This window comes from Pseudophryne corroboree, chromosome 1 (genome assembly GCF_028390025.1).
Source record: "Pseudophryne corroboree isolate aPseCor3 chromosome 1, aPseCor3.hap2, whole genome shotgun sequence".
NCBI classification, from domain to species: Eukaryota; Metazoa; Chordata; class Amphibia; order Anura; family Myobatrachidae; genus Pseudophryne; species Pseudophryne corroboree.
The window spans coordinates 732,539,704-732,560,923 of record NC_086444.1 but is presented as its reverse complement, the minus strand read 5'-3'; the positions used below and the strand labels follow the sequence as shown (position 1 = coordinate 732,560,923).

The window sequence follows — 21,220 nt, the reverse complement described above, 5'->3', positions numbered from 1 at the left end:
GCTGAAAAACATCCCCACAGCATGATGTTGCCACCACCATGCTTCACTGTAGGGATGGTATTGGCCTGGTGATGAGCGGTGCCTGGCATTCATGTCAAAGAGTTCAATCTTTGTTTCATCAGACCAGAGAATTTTGTTTCTCATGGTCTGAGAGTCCTTTAGATGCATTTTGGCAAACTCCAGGCGGGCTGCCATGTGCTTCCGTGTGCCCACTCTATCATACAGTTCTGATTGGTGGATTGCTGCAGAGATGGTTGTCCTTCTGGAAGGTTCTCCTCTCTCCACAGAGGAATGCTGTATCTCTGACAGAGTGACCATCGGGTTCTTGGTCACCTCCCTGACTAGGGCCCTTCTCCCCCGATCGCTCAGTTTAGATGGCCGGCCAGCTCAAGGAAGAGTCCTGGTGGTTCCGAACTTGAGGCCACGGTGCTCATTGGGACCTTCAAAGCAGCAGATATTTTTCTGTACCCTTCCCCAGATTTGTGCCTAGAGACAAACCTGTCTCGGAGGTCTACAGACAATTCCTTTGACTTCATGCTTGGTTTGTGCTCAGACATGCACTTTCAAGTGTGGGACCTTCAATAGACAGGTGTGTGCCTTCCAACTCATGTCCAATCAACTGAATTTACCAAAGGAGGACTCCAATTATGCTGTAGGAACATCTCAAGGATGATCAGGAAACAGGATGCACCTGAGCTCAATTTTGAGCTTCATGGCAAAGGCTGTGAATACTTATATACATGTGATTTCTTACTTTTATATTTTTAATAAATTTGCAGAAATCTCAAAAAAACTTTTTTTACATTGTCATTATGGGGTATTGTGTGTAGAATTTTGGGGATAAAAATGAATTTACTCCATTTTGGAATAAGACTGTAACATAAGAAAATGTGGAAAACGTGAAGTGATGTGAATACTTTCCGGATGCACTGTATCTATAAGTGAGGCTACATAGCAGCCACCCAAGTCATGTCCTACTACTTGAGGCATGTAAAGAACACTGATATGATGGGGTTTTCCTATACTTTCACTGGTGGGGTTGTAGGGAGAGGAGCTTAGAATTTAAAGCTACTATGCAATAGTTTGTGCGCCAAACTCCAGCTTAATCTGCAATCCCATGATCCAGTGACGCCCAGCCTTGCTGCAAGTAAAAGAAGATTTAAAAGGAAAATCTGCTGCTTCTAGCAGGGCAATTACTGGTCCACGTCAGTGACAGTGGCTGACTCCTACAGCTGTTGTGTATTCAGGGAAAGGTGAATACCACCAACATTGTAATTCCAAATAAGTTTGAAGTCTGCAGTTGAGTTTCAAGAGCTGGATCAGAAAGAAGAGAGTAGTGTAACAATCAGAACTACAGCGGCTTCTAGAAGGTATTTATACCCTGCTTCTAAATCTTTCCATGAATGATGATAGTAATGGTACTCAGAATTCAGCACTCACTCTTCCTCTATATTGAACAGACCATCACTCTTCCTCCGCTTACCAGACCCTTACCCTTCCTGTTCATCAAACGCTTCATCTGCACACAAGCACTCACACTTCTTACTCATCATTCACAAGACCGTGACCCTTACTCCTCTCTGCTAACGATAGGCTCAACCTTTCTCCTCTTCACTCACAAGACCCATGCTCTTCCTCCCCTCTGCTCACCAGTCCCTCACTTTTCCCCCTCTTTGCTCATCAGACCCTCACCTTTATTCCACTCTGCTCACCAGCTCACTCTGCTGACCAGTCACTCATTCTTCCTATCTGCTTACGTACAAATATAGCATTGTATGCATCATGGGACTGACGTGCCGTTTGCACTTGCGATTAGACAATGCTATTCCGATGGCTCACGGGTGCAAATAATCACACGTGCCTGCAAATGTGCACACCTACCGCAGCAATCTAGTCACACTTATGAATAATCTCAGGTGTTATAAGCATTGCTACATATGTATCATCACCCTTCCTCCACTCAACAGACCCTCAAGCTATCACCTCTCTGTTCACCAGACACTGACCATTCATCTGCACACAGGCACTCACCCTTCATAATCTCCGTTTACCAGACTCCCCTTTCCTCTGCTCTCACCAGACCCTCATCCTTACTCCATTCTGCAGACCAGACTCACACCCTTTCTTTTCTCTGTTCACCAGACTCTCACTCTTCCTTCTCTTTGCTTACAGGCCCATCACCATTCCTCATCACTCCCACTTCCTCCTGTCTGTATTATCTGCTGTGAAGGGGCACTTAATGTTAGAATAAACCCTGTTAATGTCTTGCAGAAGTCTTCTTATGGTGAGTAATATTTTCATTGTACTAAAACTAGGATGTCCATTGAGAGCATTAGGTTCTTATTGTCTGTTCGAAATGCAAATAACATTTTTTAATTGAGGTTTCCCTTAAAATTCTAAAGAACAAAACATAAGACATGCCAAGTGGATATCATATAAATACACATGAACAATAAAATAATATTAAAAAAAGTAAAAAAAAGGCGATAAAACAAAATTTCAAGTTTACAAGTGTGAAAGATAATGCATATCGCTTTTCCCTTGCTCGCATTTCAAATTTGAGCACCAATCCTTGCATTGTGTAGAAATTTCCATTGTGTAGGCTTCAACTCAAATAGTCAATGCAATTTTCTAGCTTGTTTTCTTGACTGCCTGTTCTTGTTTGTTTTCATTGCTCTTACCCCCTTTGGCGCTATCCAAGTGCACATCTGAGATGGCTATAGAAGATGGAGGCTGAAATGCATGCGGTGTGAGAGTAAGGTGACACTCAGCTTGTCTTTCTGAGCTAGTAGCTGAGGGATCTGATAACCAAGAGACAAGAGGGCATCTGTCTCTGCCTTTTAGCTGTAGGGGATAAAATGCTTGACATTCCCAATGACCAGGGCCTTTGTCTTGTTCCTCGCTTTCAGAAGTCTGAACAGCTATTTGTGGCACTAAGCGACATTGCTGTTCATTAGCTGTAGTCCCTGATGTTGAACTTGCAGGTCTTGCTTGAACCCATGAGGTCTGGTGGGGCAGCCGTTCCCATAACACTGAGTTGCCCCCTTCTTTTTGCCCTTCAGATATACAGTCTCCAACTCCAGACTCCTGCTCATCAAAGCTGACTTCTTGCACTGCTTCCTGCTTTTTAAAGGAGTCCCTTCTCTCTGAAAGGTTAAGCCTCCTCATTACTACTACTTCTGCATCACGTTCATGTTTTTCTGTTCCCCAGTCTCTACAGCGACAGCCAACATCGGACACACCTTCTGTTGCCTCAGGTGACTCCTCCCAGTGATGGGTTTCTGGCGGGGTTGTCTTTCGACCACAGCCAAAATGGGTGACTAGCTTTTCTACTGACTGTACTCTTTGTAAAAGAGGTGACCGTGGAGCCTCTGTTGTCCGGCTCCGTGTTCCTTGGCGAACAATGGAAGGAGGAGACAAAGTCTTTCCCTGGAAAACACCATGCCCACTCCTTGGATGCCCAGGTAGCAAAGGGGAGGGTGAACGTTGGGGTGAAGAGGGTGGCTGATGGGCAGACGAGGGTGTGCATGCCAGTGGAGATGGGGGAATGCTGCTTGTGGACTTCCTACGGACCACCTTCAAACGTTGCCCAGTGAGTTTGGGTGCTAAGCACTGCAGCGAACTGGGGCGGATGTGCCCAGCAGGTGAGCTGGGTGTACTTGAGTTTGGTGATGTGCTTTGAGGTGTCACAGCATCTGAAAAACAGATAGGTTGATTTAGTATGATCATCTAATTTACTCTTAAAATGCTGTTATTTTACTCCTAATGACCATTGCTCATTATTTTTCTTCATTTTATTTTAAGATAATGATTTCTTGTGGTAGTATACTGTGTTAGAAAGTGATATTTGGCTCTAACTCTTAAAGTGCTGAAGGGGGACACAGATGGGGAGTTATATTCCACCTGTAGGAGCGTGGGCAGAAAATGAGAATTCATGGATAAACAGCTTTTCTGTTCTCCTCATACAGTCTGGGACAAAAAACCCTTAAATAAGAAAATAGGAATTTAATTACCTACCGGTAAATCCTTTTCTCGTAGTCCGTAGAGGATACTGGGGTCCATTTAGTACCATGGGGTATAGACTGGTCCACTAGGAGCCTTGGGCACTTTAAGAATTTGATAGTGTGCGCTGGCTCCTCCCTCTATGTCCCTCCTACCAGACTCGGTCTAGAAACTGTGCCCGAGGAGACGGACATACCTTGAGAGAAAGATTTAAAGGACAGTGGTGAGATTTGAAACCAGCACACACAAAACAAGAGGAAAGCCAAGCTAACCAAACTTGATGAGGAACAGCAACAGCTGAACCAACAACAGTACTTAACAAGTAACAGTGCAGGAAAACACGAAGCACTGGGTGGGCGCCCAGTATCCTCTATGGACTACGAGAAAAGGATTTACCGGTAGGTAATTAAAATCCTATTTTCTCTTACGTCCTAGAGGATACTGGGGTCCATTTAGTACCATGGGGATGTACCAAAGCTCCCAAACCAGGTGGAAGAGTGCTGAGGTTCCTGCAGAACTGACTGAACAAACTGAAGGTCCTTAGAGGCCAAAGTACCGAACTTGTAGAACTTAGCAAACGTGTTCGAACCTGACCAAGTAGCTGCTCGGCAGAGCTGTAAAGCCGAGACACCCCGGGCAGCCGCCCAGGAAGAACCCACCGACCTAGTAGAGTGGGCCTGTACAGATTTTGGAACCGGCAAACCTGCCGTAGAATAAGCATGCTGGAAAGTAAGCCTGATCCAGCGAGCAATAGACTGCTTTGAAGCAGGACACCCAATTTTATTGGGATCAGAGAGAACAAACAGCGAGTCTGATTTTCTGTGACGAGCTGTCCACTTCACGTAGATCTTCAAAGCCCTCACAACATCCAAGGACTTTGAAGTAGCAGAGGTGTTGGTAACCACCGGAACCACAATATGAAACGCAGACACCACCTTAGGAACAAATTGCTGACGAGTTCTGAGTTCAGCTCTATCTTCATGAAAAATCAAATAGGGGCTTTTGTGAGACAACGCCCCCAGTTCCGACACACGCCTTGCTGAAGCTAAGGCCAACAGTGTGACAGTTTTCCACGTAAGAAACTTAACGTCAAACTCCTGTAGAGGCTCAAACCATTCTGATTGCAGAAACTGCAACACCACGTTGAGATCCCAAGGTGCCGTGGAAGACACAAACGGCGGTTGGACGTGCAGAACACCCTTCAAGAATGTCTGAACCTCTGGGAAGGAAGCCAATTGTTTCTGGAAGAAAATGGACAAGGCTGAAATCTGGACTTTTATGGAGCCCAAGCATAGGCCCACGTCCACCCCTGACTGCAAAAAAAGGAGAAAACGTCCCAGTTGAAATTCCACCACAGGAAATTCCCTGTTTTCACACCAAGAGACTTATTTTTCCAAATACGGTGGTAATTTTTATACATTACCCCTTTTCTGGCTTGGATCAAAGTTGGAATAACCCTGTCCAGGATCCCTTTCTGGGCTAGAATTTGACGCTCAACTTCCATGCCATCAAACGTAGCCGTGGTAAGTCTTGATAGACGGGCGGCCCTTGTTGCAGAAGATCCTCACGAAGAGGAAGAGGCCACGGGTCCTCTAAAAGCATCTTCCATAGATCCGCGTATCAGGCCCTCCTTGGCCAGTCCGGAGCATTCTTTTGAGAATTCTTGGGATCAATGGAAGTGGTGGAAACACGTACACCATCTGGTAAACCCATGGAGTCACCAGAGCGTCCACCGCCACAGCCTGTCGTCTCTTGACCCGGAGCAATACCGCTTGAGCTTCTTGTGAGACGAGAGGCCATCATGTCGATTTGAGGAACCCACCACCGACGTGTCAAGCACCCGAACACTTCCGGGTGAAGGCCCCTCTTCCCTGGGTGGAGGTCGTGTCTGCTGAGGAAGTCTACTTCCCAGTTGTCCACTCCCGAAATGAAGATTGCCAACATCGCCACAGCGTCTTTCTGCCCAGAGGAAAATCCTTGTTACCTCTGACATTGCTGCTCTGCACTTCGTTCCGCCCTGCTGGTTTATGTACATTACTGCCGTCACATTGTCTGACTGAACCTGAATGGCCTGATCTTGAAGAAGATGTGATGCCTGTAGAAGGGCGTTGTATATGGCCCTTAGTTTCAGAATGTTGATTGGGAGAATGGTTTCCTGACTTGACCATTTTCCTTGGAACTGTTCCCCTTGGGTGACTGCTCCCCAACCTCTGAGGCTTGCGTCTGTGGTTAGCAGAATCCAATTTTGAATCCCGAGCCTTCGGCCCTCTGTCAGGTGAGAAGTCTGAAGCCACCACAGAAGAGAAATCCTGGCTCTTGGCGACAGACTTATCTTGTGGTTCATGTGGAGATGCAATTCGGACCATTTGTCCAACAGATCCAGCTGGAAGGGCCTTGCATGAAACCTTCCGTACTGCAGTGCCTCGTAAGCGGCTACCATCTTCCCCAGTAGGCGAATGCATAGATGCACCGATATCTGGGTTGGTTTCAGAACATCCTGCACCATCGACTGGATCACCAAAGCCTTTTCCAATGGAAGGAATACCTTAGGTGCCTCCGTATCTAGTATCATCCCCAGGAACGGAAGCCTCCGTGTCGGTTCCAGGTGAGATTTTGGTAGGTTCAGAGTCCACCCGTGACCCCGGAGTAGACGAGTTGAGAGGGCAATGTTGTCTCCCTGGATGATGCCTTTATCAGCAGATCATCCAGGTACGGAATTATGTTCAGTCCCTGTTTGCGGAGGAGAAACATCATCTCTGCCATTACCCTGGTGAACACCCTCGATGCCGTGGAGGCGCCAAATGGCAGGGCCTGGAACTGGTAGTGACAGTCCTGTAATGCAAACCTTAGATAAGCCTTATGAGGCGGCCAGATTGGAATATGAAGGTACGCATCCTTGATATCCAGAGACACTAGGAATTCTCTCTCCCCCAGACCTGGGATCACCGCACAGCGGAAGGAAGATATGCAGACTTACCCACCATAGCCTTGGATATCCACGTATCCAGTTCATCTCCAAATAGGGCCTCATATGTAAATGGTAGGCTTTCCACGCCCTTCCTGGAATCCGCATCCGCAGTCCACTGGCGTAGCCATAAGCCCCTGCATGCTGCCATTGCCATGGCACTGGTGCGTGCATTGAGCAAGCCTATTTCTTTTATGGCCTCCATCATAAAGTTTGCAGAGTCCTGTATATGTTGTAGGAGTAAAACTACCTCCCCCTGGATAAGGAATTTAATCCCTCCATTAGGTTACCTGACCATTTTGCAATGGCCCCAGTGATCCATGCACAAGCAATAGTGGGTCTTTGGGCCACCCCAGCAGCTGAATATACAGATTTGAGAGTGGTCTCAATCTTGCGGTCAGCCATGTCCTTTAAGGAGGCTGCCCCAGGGACAGGTAAGATTATTTTACGTGATAACCTAGATACCGATGCATCAACAATCGGTGGATTTTACCATTTCTTACTATCATCCTGAGGAAATGGAAGGATGTGAGTAACCTTTTAGGGATCTGAAATTTCTTAGAAGGATTAACCCAAGTCCCTTCAAATAGGGAATTCAACTCTTGATGCAGGAAAAGTATAGAGGATTTCTTTTTTACATTAAAATAATATCCCTTCATCCTCCTCTGTCACCTTATCAGGAATGTGCAGGACGTCTCTAATAGCTTCTATCAGGGCCTGTATTCCTTGTGACAGAGCAGCATCCCCCCTTCCTGTGTCCACCTCACCCTCCTCCGCGTCTGATACGTCATCATCAGTGTCAGCCTGCAGGATCTGGGCCAGTGTACGCTTTTGCAGACAAATGGTAGGGGTCTGAGACGCCGGTATGGGAACTGAATCTCTACTCATCAGGTCACCCACAGACTGTCTTAAGTATTGCGTACCTCTTTCATTATGGGATAATTTATTCAAAATATTTGAGATCAACCCTTTAAGGGAATTCAACCATGCTGGTTCGGACCCACTAGCCTGAGAATGTGTACTATCCTGAGTACACTGTAGTGATCCCCCTATGGAAGAAAGACACACTGCCGTGCATGAAACACACTCCTTGCCTGACATTGTTAATGTGAAGCACACACACACACACACAGGAGCCAGCCACACTACGCCCTTAGTGCTAATGCCAAATGTAGCTGGGTCGCAGACTAAGTATCCTGATAGGGGCTTAGTACTCTAATAACGCCCCCCCCCCCCCCCCTTACTATGGCCACTTGGTACCGCTGAGGTAAGCTGGAGTCCTTCTGGAGAAGCTGCGCTTCCCTGCCAGTCTGTCTGTGTAGAACTACAGAGGGAAAATGGCGCTGTTGAGCCGCTGGAGCCAATCATAGTGAAGCCCCGCCCCCTTAGTGGTGCGCGGTCTTCCCGGTTTTATTCTAAACTGGCTGAGATGTTTTAGATGCCTAAACAGTGGGACATAGCCTCTGTAAGCGTATTTGCCAGTGTGGGTACTGTATGACTCGCCCCTCATAGCGGTGCAGTCTGCGCTGATCTGAGCCTGAAGACGCAGCCTGCTCCTCAGCGCTGTGCTCCGTACCCTCATGTCTGCATAATGGCCGGCGACCCGCTAACCGGGACGCTGGCATAACACTCACCACTCTTCTTTCTTCTGGCTCTGTTAGGGGTGGCAGCGTGCTGTGGGAATGTACACTCGCCGTGGTCGGGCTTGCGAATGGTTGCCTCAAGAGCTCAATGTCCTGTCAGCGGGGAACAGGACCATTAATCCTATAGGAGGTTGGGCCGTTCCCCCTTCCCCCCCTAAATCCCACGAAGCAGGCAGGCTCGTACCAACCAGACCTGCCTGAAAATAACAAATAGAAAATAAATGCAGAAAACTGTTCAGAAGTTTCCCTAAGTGTGACTGGCTCCTCCGGGCACATTTTCTAAACTGAGTCTGGTAGGAGGGGCATAGAGGGAGGAGCCAGCGCACACTATCAAATTCTTACAGTGCTCAAGGCTCCTAGTGGACCCGTCTATACCCCATGGTACTAAATGGACCCCAGTATCCTCTCGGACGTAAGAGAAATATCTTTTCTGCATAAGGATGGTTGGAAATAATATGCAAAGTACTGTAATAGAAACAAAGAGATAAAAACTTGGTCCCAAGGTAGTGTGTCCATCCATACTAGGCAATGTATTGGAAAATAAATATGAGGATTAATGTTGGGAGTTGGCTTTCTTCTATTGCTCTGCCTCTTAGTATAACCTGCCACCTGAGGCCTCCTACTGCACAAGTAGTAGAATGTTTAGATTATAAGAACACACAATAGTAGACTCCTAGACATACATGATGCCTAATCTGATAGTTAGAGAATCAAATCTGTTTACTCAAGTTACTATTGCCCAAATGTATTAAGCCTTAAAAAGTGATAAAGTGGAGACTGATAAAGAGTGATAAAGTACCGGCCAATCAGCTTTCCTAGCGGTCATGTTACAGGATGTGTTTGAAAAATGACAGGAAGCTGGTTGGCTGGTACTTTATCACTCTCCATTTTATCACTTTTTAAGCCTTAATACATTTGGGACAAGAGAACAACAAGGAATACATTTCTGTAGACTTCTTAGTATACAAAAGTATGGTATTGTCTAAAGATACATAGAAGGAAAAGCACATTTGTCCAATGTGTTGGTGTCATGCAGAAAATGTATTTTGCATTTGTGATGCTGTTGAAAGTAATGAGGCACAGGCCAATCTAAGTTTATTTTTTTTTAAACTTTTATCAACTCACCATAACTCAATGTTTACCCTGTTGTAATTAGTGCTGACTAACCGACATTCTCAGTGATCTATAATCGTGAGTTGGCAAATGGTGGTATGTGAAGACCTTACTTGCATCAAACACACTTCTCATGATCACATCTTTAAAGAACATTTATACAAATATCAGTTCCATTTCTAAAAACCCCTTAAGTAATAAACAGCTAAATTGAAGAGGGTAATGTACTGTAGGTGTATGTCCTGTTTAATATTTCCATCCTGCTCCCAACTGCTGGGATGATAGATATCACAGGTCACTCACCAACCGGCATATCAGGAGCTGGGCTACGACTAGGTGTGGTGGGACCAGGAGACAGACTGTGAGTTGGGGAGGCTGGGAGGCTCTCACTGGAAGACAAGGACTGGTGGAGGCCTGAGGAAAAGCTCTTGCTGGTTTGTAATACTGTTGATTGCTTAGAAATCTTCTTGAAAAGTGAGCGCTTCCTATATTGAGAGAAACAAAGCTGGTTATGTAGTGCAGGCGTGGTAATGCAGTAGTGCAGAGATATAGCTGTATTAGTTTGATGTTTACCAATTAAGGTATTGTAGCAATACTGTACTTGTATGATAGAGCCAGATAAATCAAACAAAATACTTAAAATGGTCCTGTCGTAATGACAAAAGTCAAGCATATAACACAGCAGCAAATTCATTTTGCAGTGATTGTATCTCTTGGAATTGAGCGTTTGTGTGTGGCGTTGAGAATCTCAGTTTGAGCGACCAGTATAAGGAACAATTATCTTGCTGTGCACCTTGGTGTGTGGTCTTCATCAGCCTCTAATCCTCATATTCAGTGGATTCGAAGTTATCGAAGACCAGCACATCTATATACAAATTAGATAAAGGCTGTAATGATAGTTTTGGGTTGAATTTACCAAAACATACTGTATAAAATCATTACAGAGGGTGTGTTTAATCATTAAATTTAATTATTACTATACAAAACACCCAGTAATTCCAAAAATTTATAAACCCTTAATCTCCCTTTTTTTCAACCTCTTGGATTGACTCTCTAGCGGCCAACATCGCCAAATTTATTTATAATCGGCAACATTAGTAAGTAGTGGATTTAAAAATCTTACACCAAAGACTCCACCGCTGTTTTAAAACTACTTGAAGGGTACAAATAGCAATAAAAGGTGTAGAAGTACAAGCTCTATGGGCCTGATTCATGTTTATAAGCACAGCAAAAAAGAAAAGCAACTAGGCAAAACCATGTCGCACTGCAGGTGGGGCAGATGTCACATGTAGATTTGGGTGGGTTATATGATTTCTGTGCAGGGTAAATACTGGCTGTTTTTGCATGTAGCCCACAAATGTTAGACAGCTTTATTTTTACACTGCAATTTAGATTTCAGTTTGAACACACATCACCCAATATAAATTCTCTGCACATGTTACATCTGCCCCACCTGCAGTGCAGCATGGCTTTACCCAATTGCTTGCTTTTTTGCTTTACTTACAAACATGAATCAGGCCCTATATACTGTACATACATACCCCCCTAGGGCCTTACCAGTGTGAAAAGGTTATTGTCCATTGAGCAAAAACATTTTCTAATTGGCATCAGATTTACCCAAATGCATAAATATGTTATGTTGTTCCATAATCTAATCTACCTTCAACATAAAGGTACTGCAATGGGAACACAATTTTAATTTTTATAGCAGGGTGCGAATTACAACACTCCTATTCTTTTGCACCATGTGGTGTGAGATCCCTGGCGTGATTCCAGTACTGTCCACTTTCCCCTCAATTTTGCACATAATTTCCTAGGTATTTAGGATTAGTTTATGTGTCACAAACGTATTAGTAGAAAGTCACAGATATAGCATAAGGATGTATGCAGCGGCTCACTTATGTCAGATCGGTCTTCTGATTTTTAAACAGATTGCAAGCTTTTTTCTCTATTTTGTATCTTTCTTTGCTTGTACTATCGTTTTAGGATTAGCCTTTTTGTAGTAAAGGAATTAGTAAAACGTCACAGACTATGCACATAATAACGCTGCATGGTCCAAAGAACCAGCACCAACAAATCCAGTGTAACACTGCTTGCTTACTATTGTCCAGGATCTATTAGATTTTGCTGGCAGAAAAGATATTGGCAGGGTTCCTTCACTGAACAATATTGTTAGCGATATCGTTCAGTGTGTACGCACTATATCAGCCGCCCGGGAGGGTAGGTAAAACACTAGGCAATATCGCTCATGGAGCGTATAGCCTAGTGTGTACCTGGCTTAAGGCAGAAGCACCTTGCAGTTCTACATTAACAGTGCATGCAGAATACAGTCCCGAGCTACTGCCCCGAAAGACTGTATGACCGCTATCTTTAATCAATAAATACCCAATGGCAGCTTGTTTTATACAAACTTACTTATACATCCAATGAGCAGTTCGGGTTAACAGGTCTATCTCCATATATAATAACACATCAGAATTTCCAGTCTCGGAGCCACCTGCTTAGAGTCAAATCTTACCTGTCCTGACTTTCCCTCTTTCTGCTTTTCTTGGTTCTTCTTGCCATCCGACCTTTACAGCTGTTTTTTCTGGCAGGACCAATCTTTATGGAAGTGTTTTCTAGGGGGGTTGTTCTCAGTGATACTTTGTTACCACTCTAATTAAGACAAATATTGTATGTGTTATGTAGGAACTGGCATTACCCATAGCAAACACATATCAAAATTTATAAGGAAAAGTACAGACTGTGGGGTAAAATACCACTGCAAAGTCTGATGTAGGTGAAAGCAAAACAATATTAATGACATTTTAAAATTAAGCTATTGTAACAACAAAAAATCTAAGTACTTTAACATTTATTAATCTTAGACAATAAGTAGATAAATAATTAAAAAGAGCTACATTTTTTACATACTCAAAAATGTAACAGCGGGAAAAAAAGCTAAAAATCAGATAAAAAAAAAATAGGATTTTAATTACCTACGGGTAAATCATTTTCTCTTAGTCCTGGGAATCCATTTAGTACCATGGGGTATAGATGGCTCCACTAGGAGCCATGGGCACTTTAAGAAATTGATAGTGTGCGCTGGCTCCTCCCTCTATGTCCCTCCTACCAGACTCAGTCTAGGAAACTGTGCCCGAGAAGACTGACATACTATGAGAGAAGGATAGATAAGGAAAGTGGCGAGATTACGAACCAGCACACACAGAACAAGGGGAAAGACATGCTAACCAAACTTGAAACAGGAACAGCAACAACTGAACAAACCAGAATACTTAACAAAGTAACAGTGCAGGAAGAACAAAGCACCGGGCGGTGCCCAGTATCCCCTACGGACTACGAGAAAAGGATTTACCAGTAGGTAATTAAAATCCTATTTTTTCTTACATCCTAGGGGATACTGGGAATCCATTTAGTACCACGGGGAAGTACCAAAGCTCCCAAACCGGGTGGGAGAGTGCGGAGGTTCCTGCAGAACTGTTTGACTAAACTGAAGGCCCTCAGAGGCCAAAGTATCAAACTTGTAGAAGTTAGCAAACGTGTTTGAACCTGACCAAGTAGATGCTCGGCAGAGCTGTAAAGCCGAGACACCCCGGGCAGCCGCCCAAGAAGTACCCACCGACCTAGTAGAGTGGGCCTGTACAGATTTTGGAACCGGCAAGCCTGCTGTGGAATAAGCATGCTGGATAGTGAGCCTGATCCAGCATGCAATGGACTGCTTTGAAGCAGGACACTCAATTTTATTGGGATCATAGAGAACGAACAGCGAGTCCGATATCCTGTGACGAGCTGTTCTCTTTACATACACATTCAAAGCCGTCACAACATCCAAAGACTTTGAAGTAGCAGAGGTGTCTGTCACAACCGGAACCACAATAGGTTGGTTGATGTGAAACGCAGACACCACCTTAGGAAGAAATTGCTGACGAGTTCTGAGTTCAACTCTGTCCTCATAGAAACTTAAGTAGGGGCTCTTGTGAGACAATGCCCCCAGTTCCGACACACGTCTTGCTGAAGCCAAGGCCAATAGTGTGACAGTCTTCCACGCAAGGAACTTTACGTCAACCTCCTGTAATGGTTCAAACCAATCCGAATGGAGGAACTGCAGCACCAAATTGAGGTCCCAAGGTGTCGTGGAAGGCACAAAGGGAGGTTGGATGTGCAAAACACCCTTTCAAGAACGTCTGACCTCAGGGAGAGAAGCCAATTGTTTCTGAAAGAAAATAGACAAGGCCAAAATCTGGACTTTTATGGAGAATAGACGTAGGCCCACATCCACTCCCGACTGCAGAAAAAGCAGGAAACGTCCCAGATGAAATTCCACCTCAGAATATCGTTAGCTCTCACACCAAGAGACATATATCCTCCAGATACAGTGGTAATGTTTAGACGTTACCCACTTCCTGGCTTGGATTATAGTCTGGATGACCTTATCAGGAATCCCTCTCCTGGATAGAAGCAGCCATTCAACTTCCATGCCATTAAACGTAGCCACGGTAAGTCTTGATAGACGAATGGGCCCTGTTGCAGAAGATCCTCGCGAAGAGGTAGAAGCCACGGATCATCGAGCAGCATCTCGAGAAGACCTGAATACCAGGCCCTTCGTGGCCTGTATGGAGCAATGAGGATTGCTTGAACCTTTTCCCTTTTTATTCTTTTTAGAATTCTTGGGATCAGAGGAAGTGGAGGAAACACGTACACCATCTGGTAGACTCACGGAGTTGTCAGAGCGTCTCCCGCCACTGCTTGGGGGTCCCTCGAAACAATACTGCTTGAGCTTCTTGTTGATACAAGAGGCCATCATGTCGATTTGTGGATATCCCCACCGACGTGTCAACTACCGGAAAACACCTCGGGTGAAGGCCCCGGGTGCAGGTTGTTTCTGCTGAGGAAGTCTGCTTACCAGTTGTCTACTCCTGGAATGAAGAGTGCCGACAACACCATGGCATGTTTTTCCGCCCAGAGGAGAATTCTTGACACCTCTGACATTGCTGCTCTGCTTTTTGTTCCGCCCTTACTGTTTATGTACGTTACTACTATCACTTTGTCTGACTGGACTTGAATGGCCTGATTCCAAAGTAGAGATGAGGCCTGCAGAAGGGCATTGTAGATAGCCCTGAGTTCCAGGATGTTTATTGGAAGGACGACTTTCTGACTTCACCATCTTCCCTGAAACTGCACCCCCTGGGTGACTGCTTACCAACCTCTGAGGATTGCATCTGTGGTTAGCAGAATCCAATTCTGAATCCCAAACCTCCGACCCTCGACGAGGTGAGAAGTCTGTAGCCACCACAGAAGTGAGATCCTGACTCTTGGCGACAGACGGATCTTCTGGTGCATGTGAAGATGCAATCTGGACCATTTGTCCAATAGATCTAGTTGGAAGGGCCTCGCATGAAAACTTCCATACTGAAGTGCCTCGTAAGAGGCCACCATTTTCCCCAGAAGGCGAATGCATAGAGATCCGGGTTGGCTTCAGGACAGCCCGAACCATCGACTGGATTACCATAGCCTTTTCCAAGGGAAGGAACACTCTCTGAGACTCTGTGTCCAGTATCATTCCCAGGAAAGGAAGCCTGTGTGTCGGTTCCAGGTGAGATTTTTGTAGGTTCAGAATCCACCCGTGATCCAGGAGTAGTCTGGCCGAGAGGCCAATGCTGTCCAACAACCGCTCCCTGGACGGTGCCTTTATCAGAAGATCGTCCAGGTACGGAATTATGTTCACTCCCTGTTTGCGGAGTAGAAACATAATTTCTGCCATCACTTTGGTGAACACTCTCGGTGCTGTGGAGAGACCAAATGGAAGGCCCTGGAACTGGTAGTGACAATTCTGCAGTGCAAATCGCAGATAAGCCTGATGAGGCGGCCAGATCGGAATGTGAAGGTACGCATCCTTGATATACAGAGACACTAGGAATTCCCCCTCCTCCAGACCTGAGATCACCGCTCTCAGAGACTCCACATAGTATCTGAGGTTGAAAAAAGACAATTGTCCATCGAGTTCAACCTATTTGTGGTCTCCTATGCATGATGATTTGACTAAAATTTCTGACTGATGCTGCTGTCAGCCGTTACATTTTATCCCTATTTATAGTAACTATAATGCATGACTATGCACCATACCCCTGGATATCCTTATCCATTAGGAATTTATCTAACCCATTCTTAAAGGTGTTGACAGATTCCGCCATTACAACTCCCTCGGGCAGGGAATTCCAAACATGTATTGTCCTTACCGTGAAAAAGCCTTTACGCCGTATTGTGCGGAATCTCCTCTCCTCTAACCTGAGCGAGTGTCCACGAGTCCTCTGTGTTGATCTAACCAAAAACAGGTCCCGTGCAAGCTCTGTGTATTGTCCCCTTATATATTTGTAGATGTTGATCATATCCCCTCTTAGTCTCCGCTTTTCCAATGTAAACATGCCTAGTCTTTCAAGCCTTTCCTTGTATTCCATCGTCTCCATGCCCTTAATTAGTTTGGTCGCCCTCCTCTGTACCTTTTCAAGCTCCAGGATATCCTTTTTGTAGTACGGTGCCCAGAATTGTACACAGTATTCAAGGTGTGGCCTCACTAGTGATTTATATAACGGGAGTATAATACTCTCGTCCCTAGCATCAATACCCCGTTTTATGCATGCTAATATCTTATTAGCCTTCTTTGCTGCAGTCCTACTTTGGGTACTACTGCTTAGCTTGCTATCTATGAGGACACCTAAGTCCTTTTCCAGTACAGAATCCCCTAATTTTACCCCATTTAGTAGGTAGGTGTAATTTATGTTCTTGTTACCACAGTGCATTACCTTACACTTGTCTGTGTTGAAGCGCATTCTCCATTTGGCTGCCCATGCTTCTAATTTAACTAAGTCGTTCTGAAGAGACTCGGCATCCTCCTCTGTATTTATAGCCTTACACAATTTGGTATCATCTGCAAAAATTGACACCATGCTCTCTAGACCTTCTGTTAGGTCGTTAATGCAAATATTGAACAATAGCGGTCCTAATACTGAGCCTTGCGGCACACCACTTAGCACTTCAGTCCAAGTTGAAAAAGATCCATTAACCACAACGCGCTGCTTCCTATTATCTAACCAGTTTTTGACCCAAGTGCATATTGTGCTTCCTAGCCCTGATTCTTGTAGCTTGTAGATAAGTCTCATGTGTGGTACAGTATCGAACGCTTTGGCAAAGTCTAAAAAGATTACATCCACGTCTTTACCCTGATCTAGGTTTGCGCTTACTGTTTCATAAAAGCCAAGTAAGTTGGTTTGACAGGATCTGTCCTTCATAAACCCATGTTGATTCCTTTTAATGACCTTATTGGTTTCAAGGAACTTCTGAATACTATCTCTTAGAATGCCTTCCAATACTTTCCCCACTATAGATGTAAGACTAACTGGTCTATAATTACCTGGTTCAGTTTTACTTCCCTTTTTGAATATAGGCACTACTTCCGCTATACGCCAGTCTTTGGGAACCATACCTGATATAACTGAATCCTTAAAGATCAAAGATAGCGGTTTTGCCAGTTCAGAGTGAAGCTCCATTAGAACCCTTGGATGAATACCATCGGGCCCTGGTGATTTATTAATCTTTAAATGTTTTAATCGGTCACAGACTACTTCCTCGCTTAAATAAGTACCTATCAGTGTGATATTCTCATTATTGAGATTGTGCGTTAGTCCCTGAATTGGGTCCTCACGAGTGAATACTGTTGAAAAAAACTAATTTAGTGTGTCCCCTATGTCATTATCATTTTTGCTTAAGACTCCCAACTTGTCTTTTAAAGGGCCTATACTCTCCTTCTTTAATCTCTTGCTATTAATGTATTTAAAGATTTTTTTTGGGATTCGCTTTGCTTTCCTTTGCTACTAGTTTTTCAGTTTCTACTTTAGCCGCTCTTATTTCCTTTTTGCAAATTTTATTACATTCCTTATAGTGCTGAAATGACTCTGCTTCCCCGTCAGATTTGTATTTTTTAAATGCTCGCCTTTTCTTGCCCATAAGTTCCTTAATCTTTTTGTTAAGCCACATCGGTTTATGATTTTTATTCCTTTTTTTGCTACTCATAGGAATACATTTGAGTGTATTTTTAGCTAGCAGGAATTTTAGTACCTCCCATTTGTCCGTAGTATTTTTTCTTAAAAACAAACCTTCCCATTCAATATCCCTGAAAAATACCCTCATCTTTTCAAAATTTGCTTTGCTAAAGTTTAAAGTCCTAGTTGAGCCAGTATAGGGCTGTTTATAGAAACGGATATTGAATGTGACCATATTGTGGTCGCTGTTTCCTATGGGTTCCCCTACTATAATACCTGATACCAAATCCCCATTGTTTGTTAATACCAGGTCTAAGATTGCATTGTACCTAGTTGGTTCCTCAATTAGTTGTACTAAGTAGTTATCATTAAGTGTGTTTAAAAACATATTGCCCCTAGCAGTATCACATGAATCGTTTTTCCAGTTTATCTCTGGATAGTTAAAATCTCCCATCACTACTATGTCTCCTACTCCTGCTGCTCTTTCAATTTGCTTTAGTAACAATTCATCATCAGATGCGTTGATACCAGGCGGCCTATAGCATACACCCAATACTAACTTTTTTATTCCTTTTTCCCTGCATGCAATTTCTACCCATAATGTCTCGACAGTGTCTACAGTCCCCTCCTGAATATCTTCCCATATATTAGGTTTTAAAAACGGCTTTACTTAAAGACACACCCCTCCACCCTTTTTATTTAGTCTGTCTCTCCTAAACAGTGTATAGCCCTCTAGATTGACTGTCCAATCATGTGATTCATCCCACCAAGTTTCAGTAATGCCTATAATATCATACTGTTTGCTTGCGGCAAGTATTTCTAGTTCACCCTTTTTACCAGTAATGCTTCTGGCGTTTACATACATACAACTAAGATAAGTATTTTCCCTTGCGTTAGGGACATCTTTCACCTTATGTAGCAAGGATGACCTGTAATCGTCATTGGTTAGTGCTTTGGTAAAATCCCTTTTAGTACCCATGTTAGTAACCTTACCGCCTGCTCTTACCCTCCCCCCAACTTCTCCCCCATTTCGTTTACTACCGCCATCCCCACTATTCTCACTGCATGACCCGTAGTTTCTAGCTAAACCCTCCCCCCAGGCTCCTAGTTTAAAATCTCCTCCACTCGTAAGTACGGGTTCAACGACTTGAGGTTCAGAATCGACCTCACTTAACCGTCCGGTTTCGGTATTACAAACAAGTTGGAATAGTACCCCTTGTTTTGTAGATGAGGTAGAAATGGGTCTACCAGTTTTTGAATGGCGTTCTGTAAAGTTATACTTGCCTCTTGTGAAACTGGTAAGCCTGATTTGAAGAATCTGTGAGGTGAGAGCTCCTGGAACTCCTGTCTGTAGCCTTGGGAAATAAGATTTATTACCCAGGGATCCTGCAACGATGTTGTCCAGATGTGACTGAAGATTTTTAGCCGGGCTCCCACCTGCCAGTTTTCCAGGCATCTCGGTCCACCATCATGCTGAAGGTTTTGAGGAAGCAGAGCTTGAGCCCTGCTCCTGTGAACCTGCAGTTGCTAGTTTGCGTGGTTTACCTCTAGCGCCTCTGGTGGCGGTAGAAGAACCTCTGGGCTTGCCCCTAAACTTGGCAGTCCGAAAGGACTGTAAATTGGATCCTGAGTAGGCCTTCCAAGCAGGGGGAGCTGCAGAAGGAAGGTATGTGGACTTGCCCGCAGTAGCTTTGGAGACCCATTTTTCTAGTTCATCTCCAAAAAAGGCCTCGCCTGTGAAAGGTAGGCCTTCCACGCCTTTCCTGGAGTCTGCATCCGCTGTCCACTGGTGTAGCGAAAGACTCCTGCGTGCAGACACTGCCATAGCTGAAGTGCGTGCATTAAGCAAGCCTATTTCTTTTATGGCTTCCACCATAAAGTCCTGTATATGTTGCAGGAGCAATACAATCTCCCCTTGAGGTAAGGTATCTAACCCCTAATAGGTTACCCGACAATTAAGCAATGGCTCGCGTAATCCACCCACATGCTATAGTGGGTCTCTGGGCCACCCAGCTGTATATAAAGATTTGAGCGTAGTCTCAATCTTGCGGTCAGCCGCGTCTTTCAGGGAGGCTGCACCCGGAACAGGCAATGCAATTTTCTGTGAGAGCCTGGATACTGATGACCCACTATTGGTGGATTTTCCCATTTTTTCCTATCCTCAGGAGGAAAAGGAAAGGATGATAATAACCGTTTAGGAATTTAAAATTTCCTATCAGGATTAACCCATGGTTCTTCAAACAGGGTATTTAATTCCTTTGACAGGAATTAACTGGAAATCTGCCTGACAACCCATGATATTTATGATCCATTCCAATCAGGATTCAGGAGAAGACATAGCACTGAAACAGCCCTGGTGTGTGTAAATGATCTTCTGATGGCAAGAGACAGAGGTGACTGTTCAATATTAATCCTTCTGGATCTCTCGGCAGCATTTGATACCGTGGACCATGGGCTTCTAATTGAGCGACTGATACATTTCTGTGGTCTGCATGGCACAGTCCTAAGCTGGTTCAAATAATTTCTCACAGGCAGGTCACAGAGAGTATCGTCTGGATTATACTCATCACCACCAGTGCCATTGCCATGTGGTGTCCCACAAGGTTCTATACTATCCTCCATGCTTTTTGCAGTATACATGCTCCCATTGGGCGAAATAATCAGGCGCCATGGCCTGGTCTACCACTGCTATACAGATGATACACAACTGTACTTGTCCTTTGCTCCGGCCACTGATAACCCAATAGCAACCCTAAATGGCTGTCTAGCTGAGCTACAGGAGTGGATGAGCACCAGTTGGCTGCGACTGAACCCGGATAAAACAGAGGTCCTTATGATATGACCGCAACATCATAGGACAAGACTGCAGCATAGCCAACCAACTGGACTTACACTCGGGGATTCAGAATTACAGACCAGTGATCGTGTGCGGAATCTTGGCGTTGTCCTGGATGGTGGCTTGACACTTAAACATCAGATATCAGCCACAAACAAATCCTCATTCTTTCACCTGAGGAACATAGCCAGAATCAAGCACTTAATTCCTTCAGATGATATGCCAAAAGTCATACATGCATTTGTATCATCTCGATTAGACTACTGTAATGCCCTCTACCTTGATCTCCCAGCAAAAGAATGGCAACGCTTACAGCTGGTGCAAAACACAGCTGCCAGCCTGTTAACCAACCAACCCCGTTCTAGCCACATAACACCCATCCTCTACTCCCTTCACTGGCTGCCTGTAAGATGGCGAATCACCTTCAAGATTAGTTTACTGAGTTTCAAAGCATTACATGACCAGGGCCCAAGGTACCTGAAACAGCTTCTGACCCCATACTGCCCCACTCGATTACTGCGATCTGTAGATGAAGGACTTTTAGCAGTACCTAGAATCTCCCGTAATTCATCTGGGGGTCGAGCTTTTAGTCATGCGGCTCCGACTCTATGGAACTCACTTCCCC

General features: G+C 44.6%; 1 protein-coding gene across 4 annotated transcripts in view; it reads right to left on the bottom strand.

Moving 5' to 3' along the window:
- Positions 1–880: 880 nt before the first annotated feature.
- The window catches only part of MAST3 (microtubule associated serine/threonine kinase 3), a 310,520-nt gene continuing 290,180 nt past the window's right edge, over positions 881–21,220 (bottom strand). For all 4 annotated transcript variants that reach the window (XM_063915977.1, XM_063915987.1, XM_063915998.1 and 1 more), the window contains 3 exons: positions 12,242–12,378; positions 10,027–10,208; positions 881–3,695 (listed from right to left, as the gene is read on the bottom strand). In XM_063915977.1, coding sequence (XP_063772047.1) covers positions 2,632–3,695; positions 10,027–10,208; positions 12,242–12,378 — 1,383 coding nt within the window. In that variant the 3' untranslated portion in view covers positions 881–2,631. The remainder of the gene's footprint in view (positions 3,696–10,026; positions 10,209–12,241; positions 12,379–21,220) is intronic.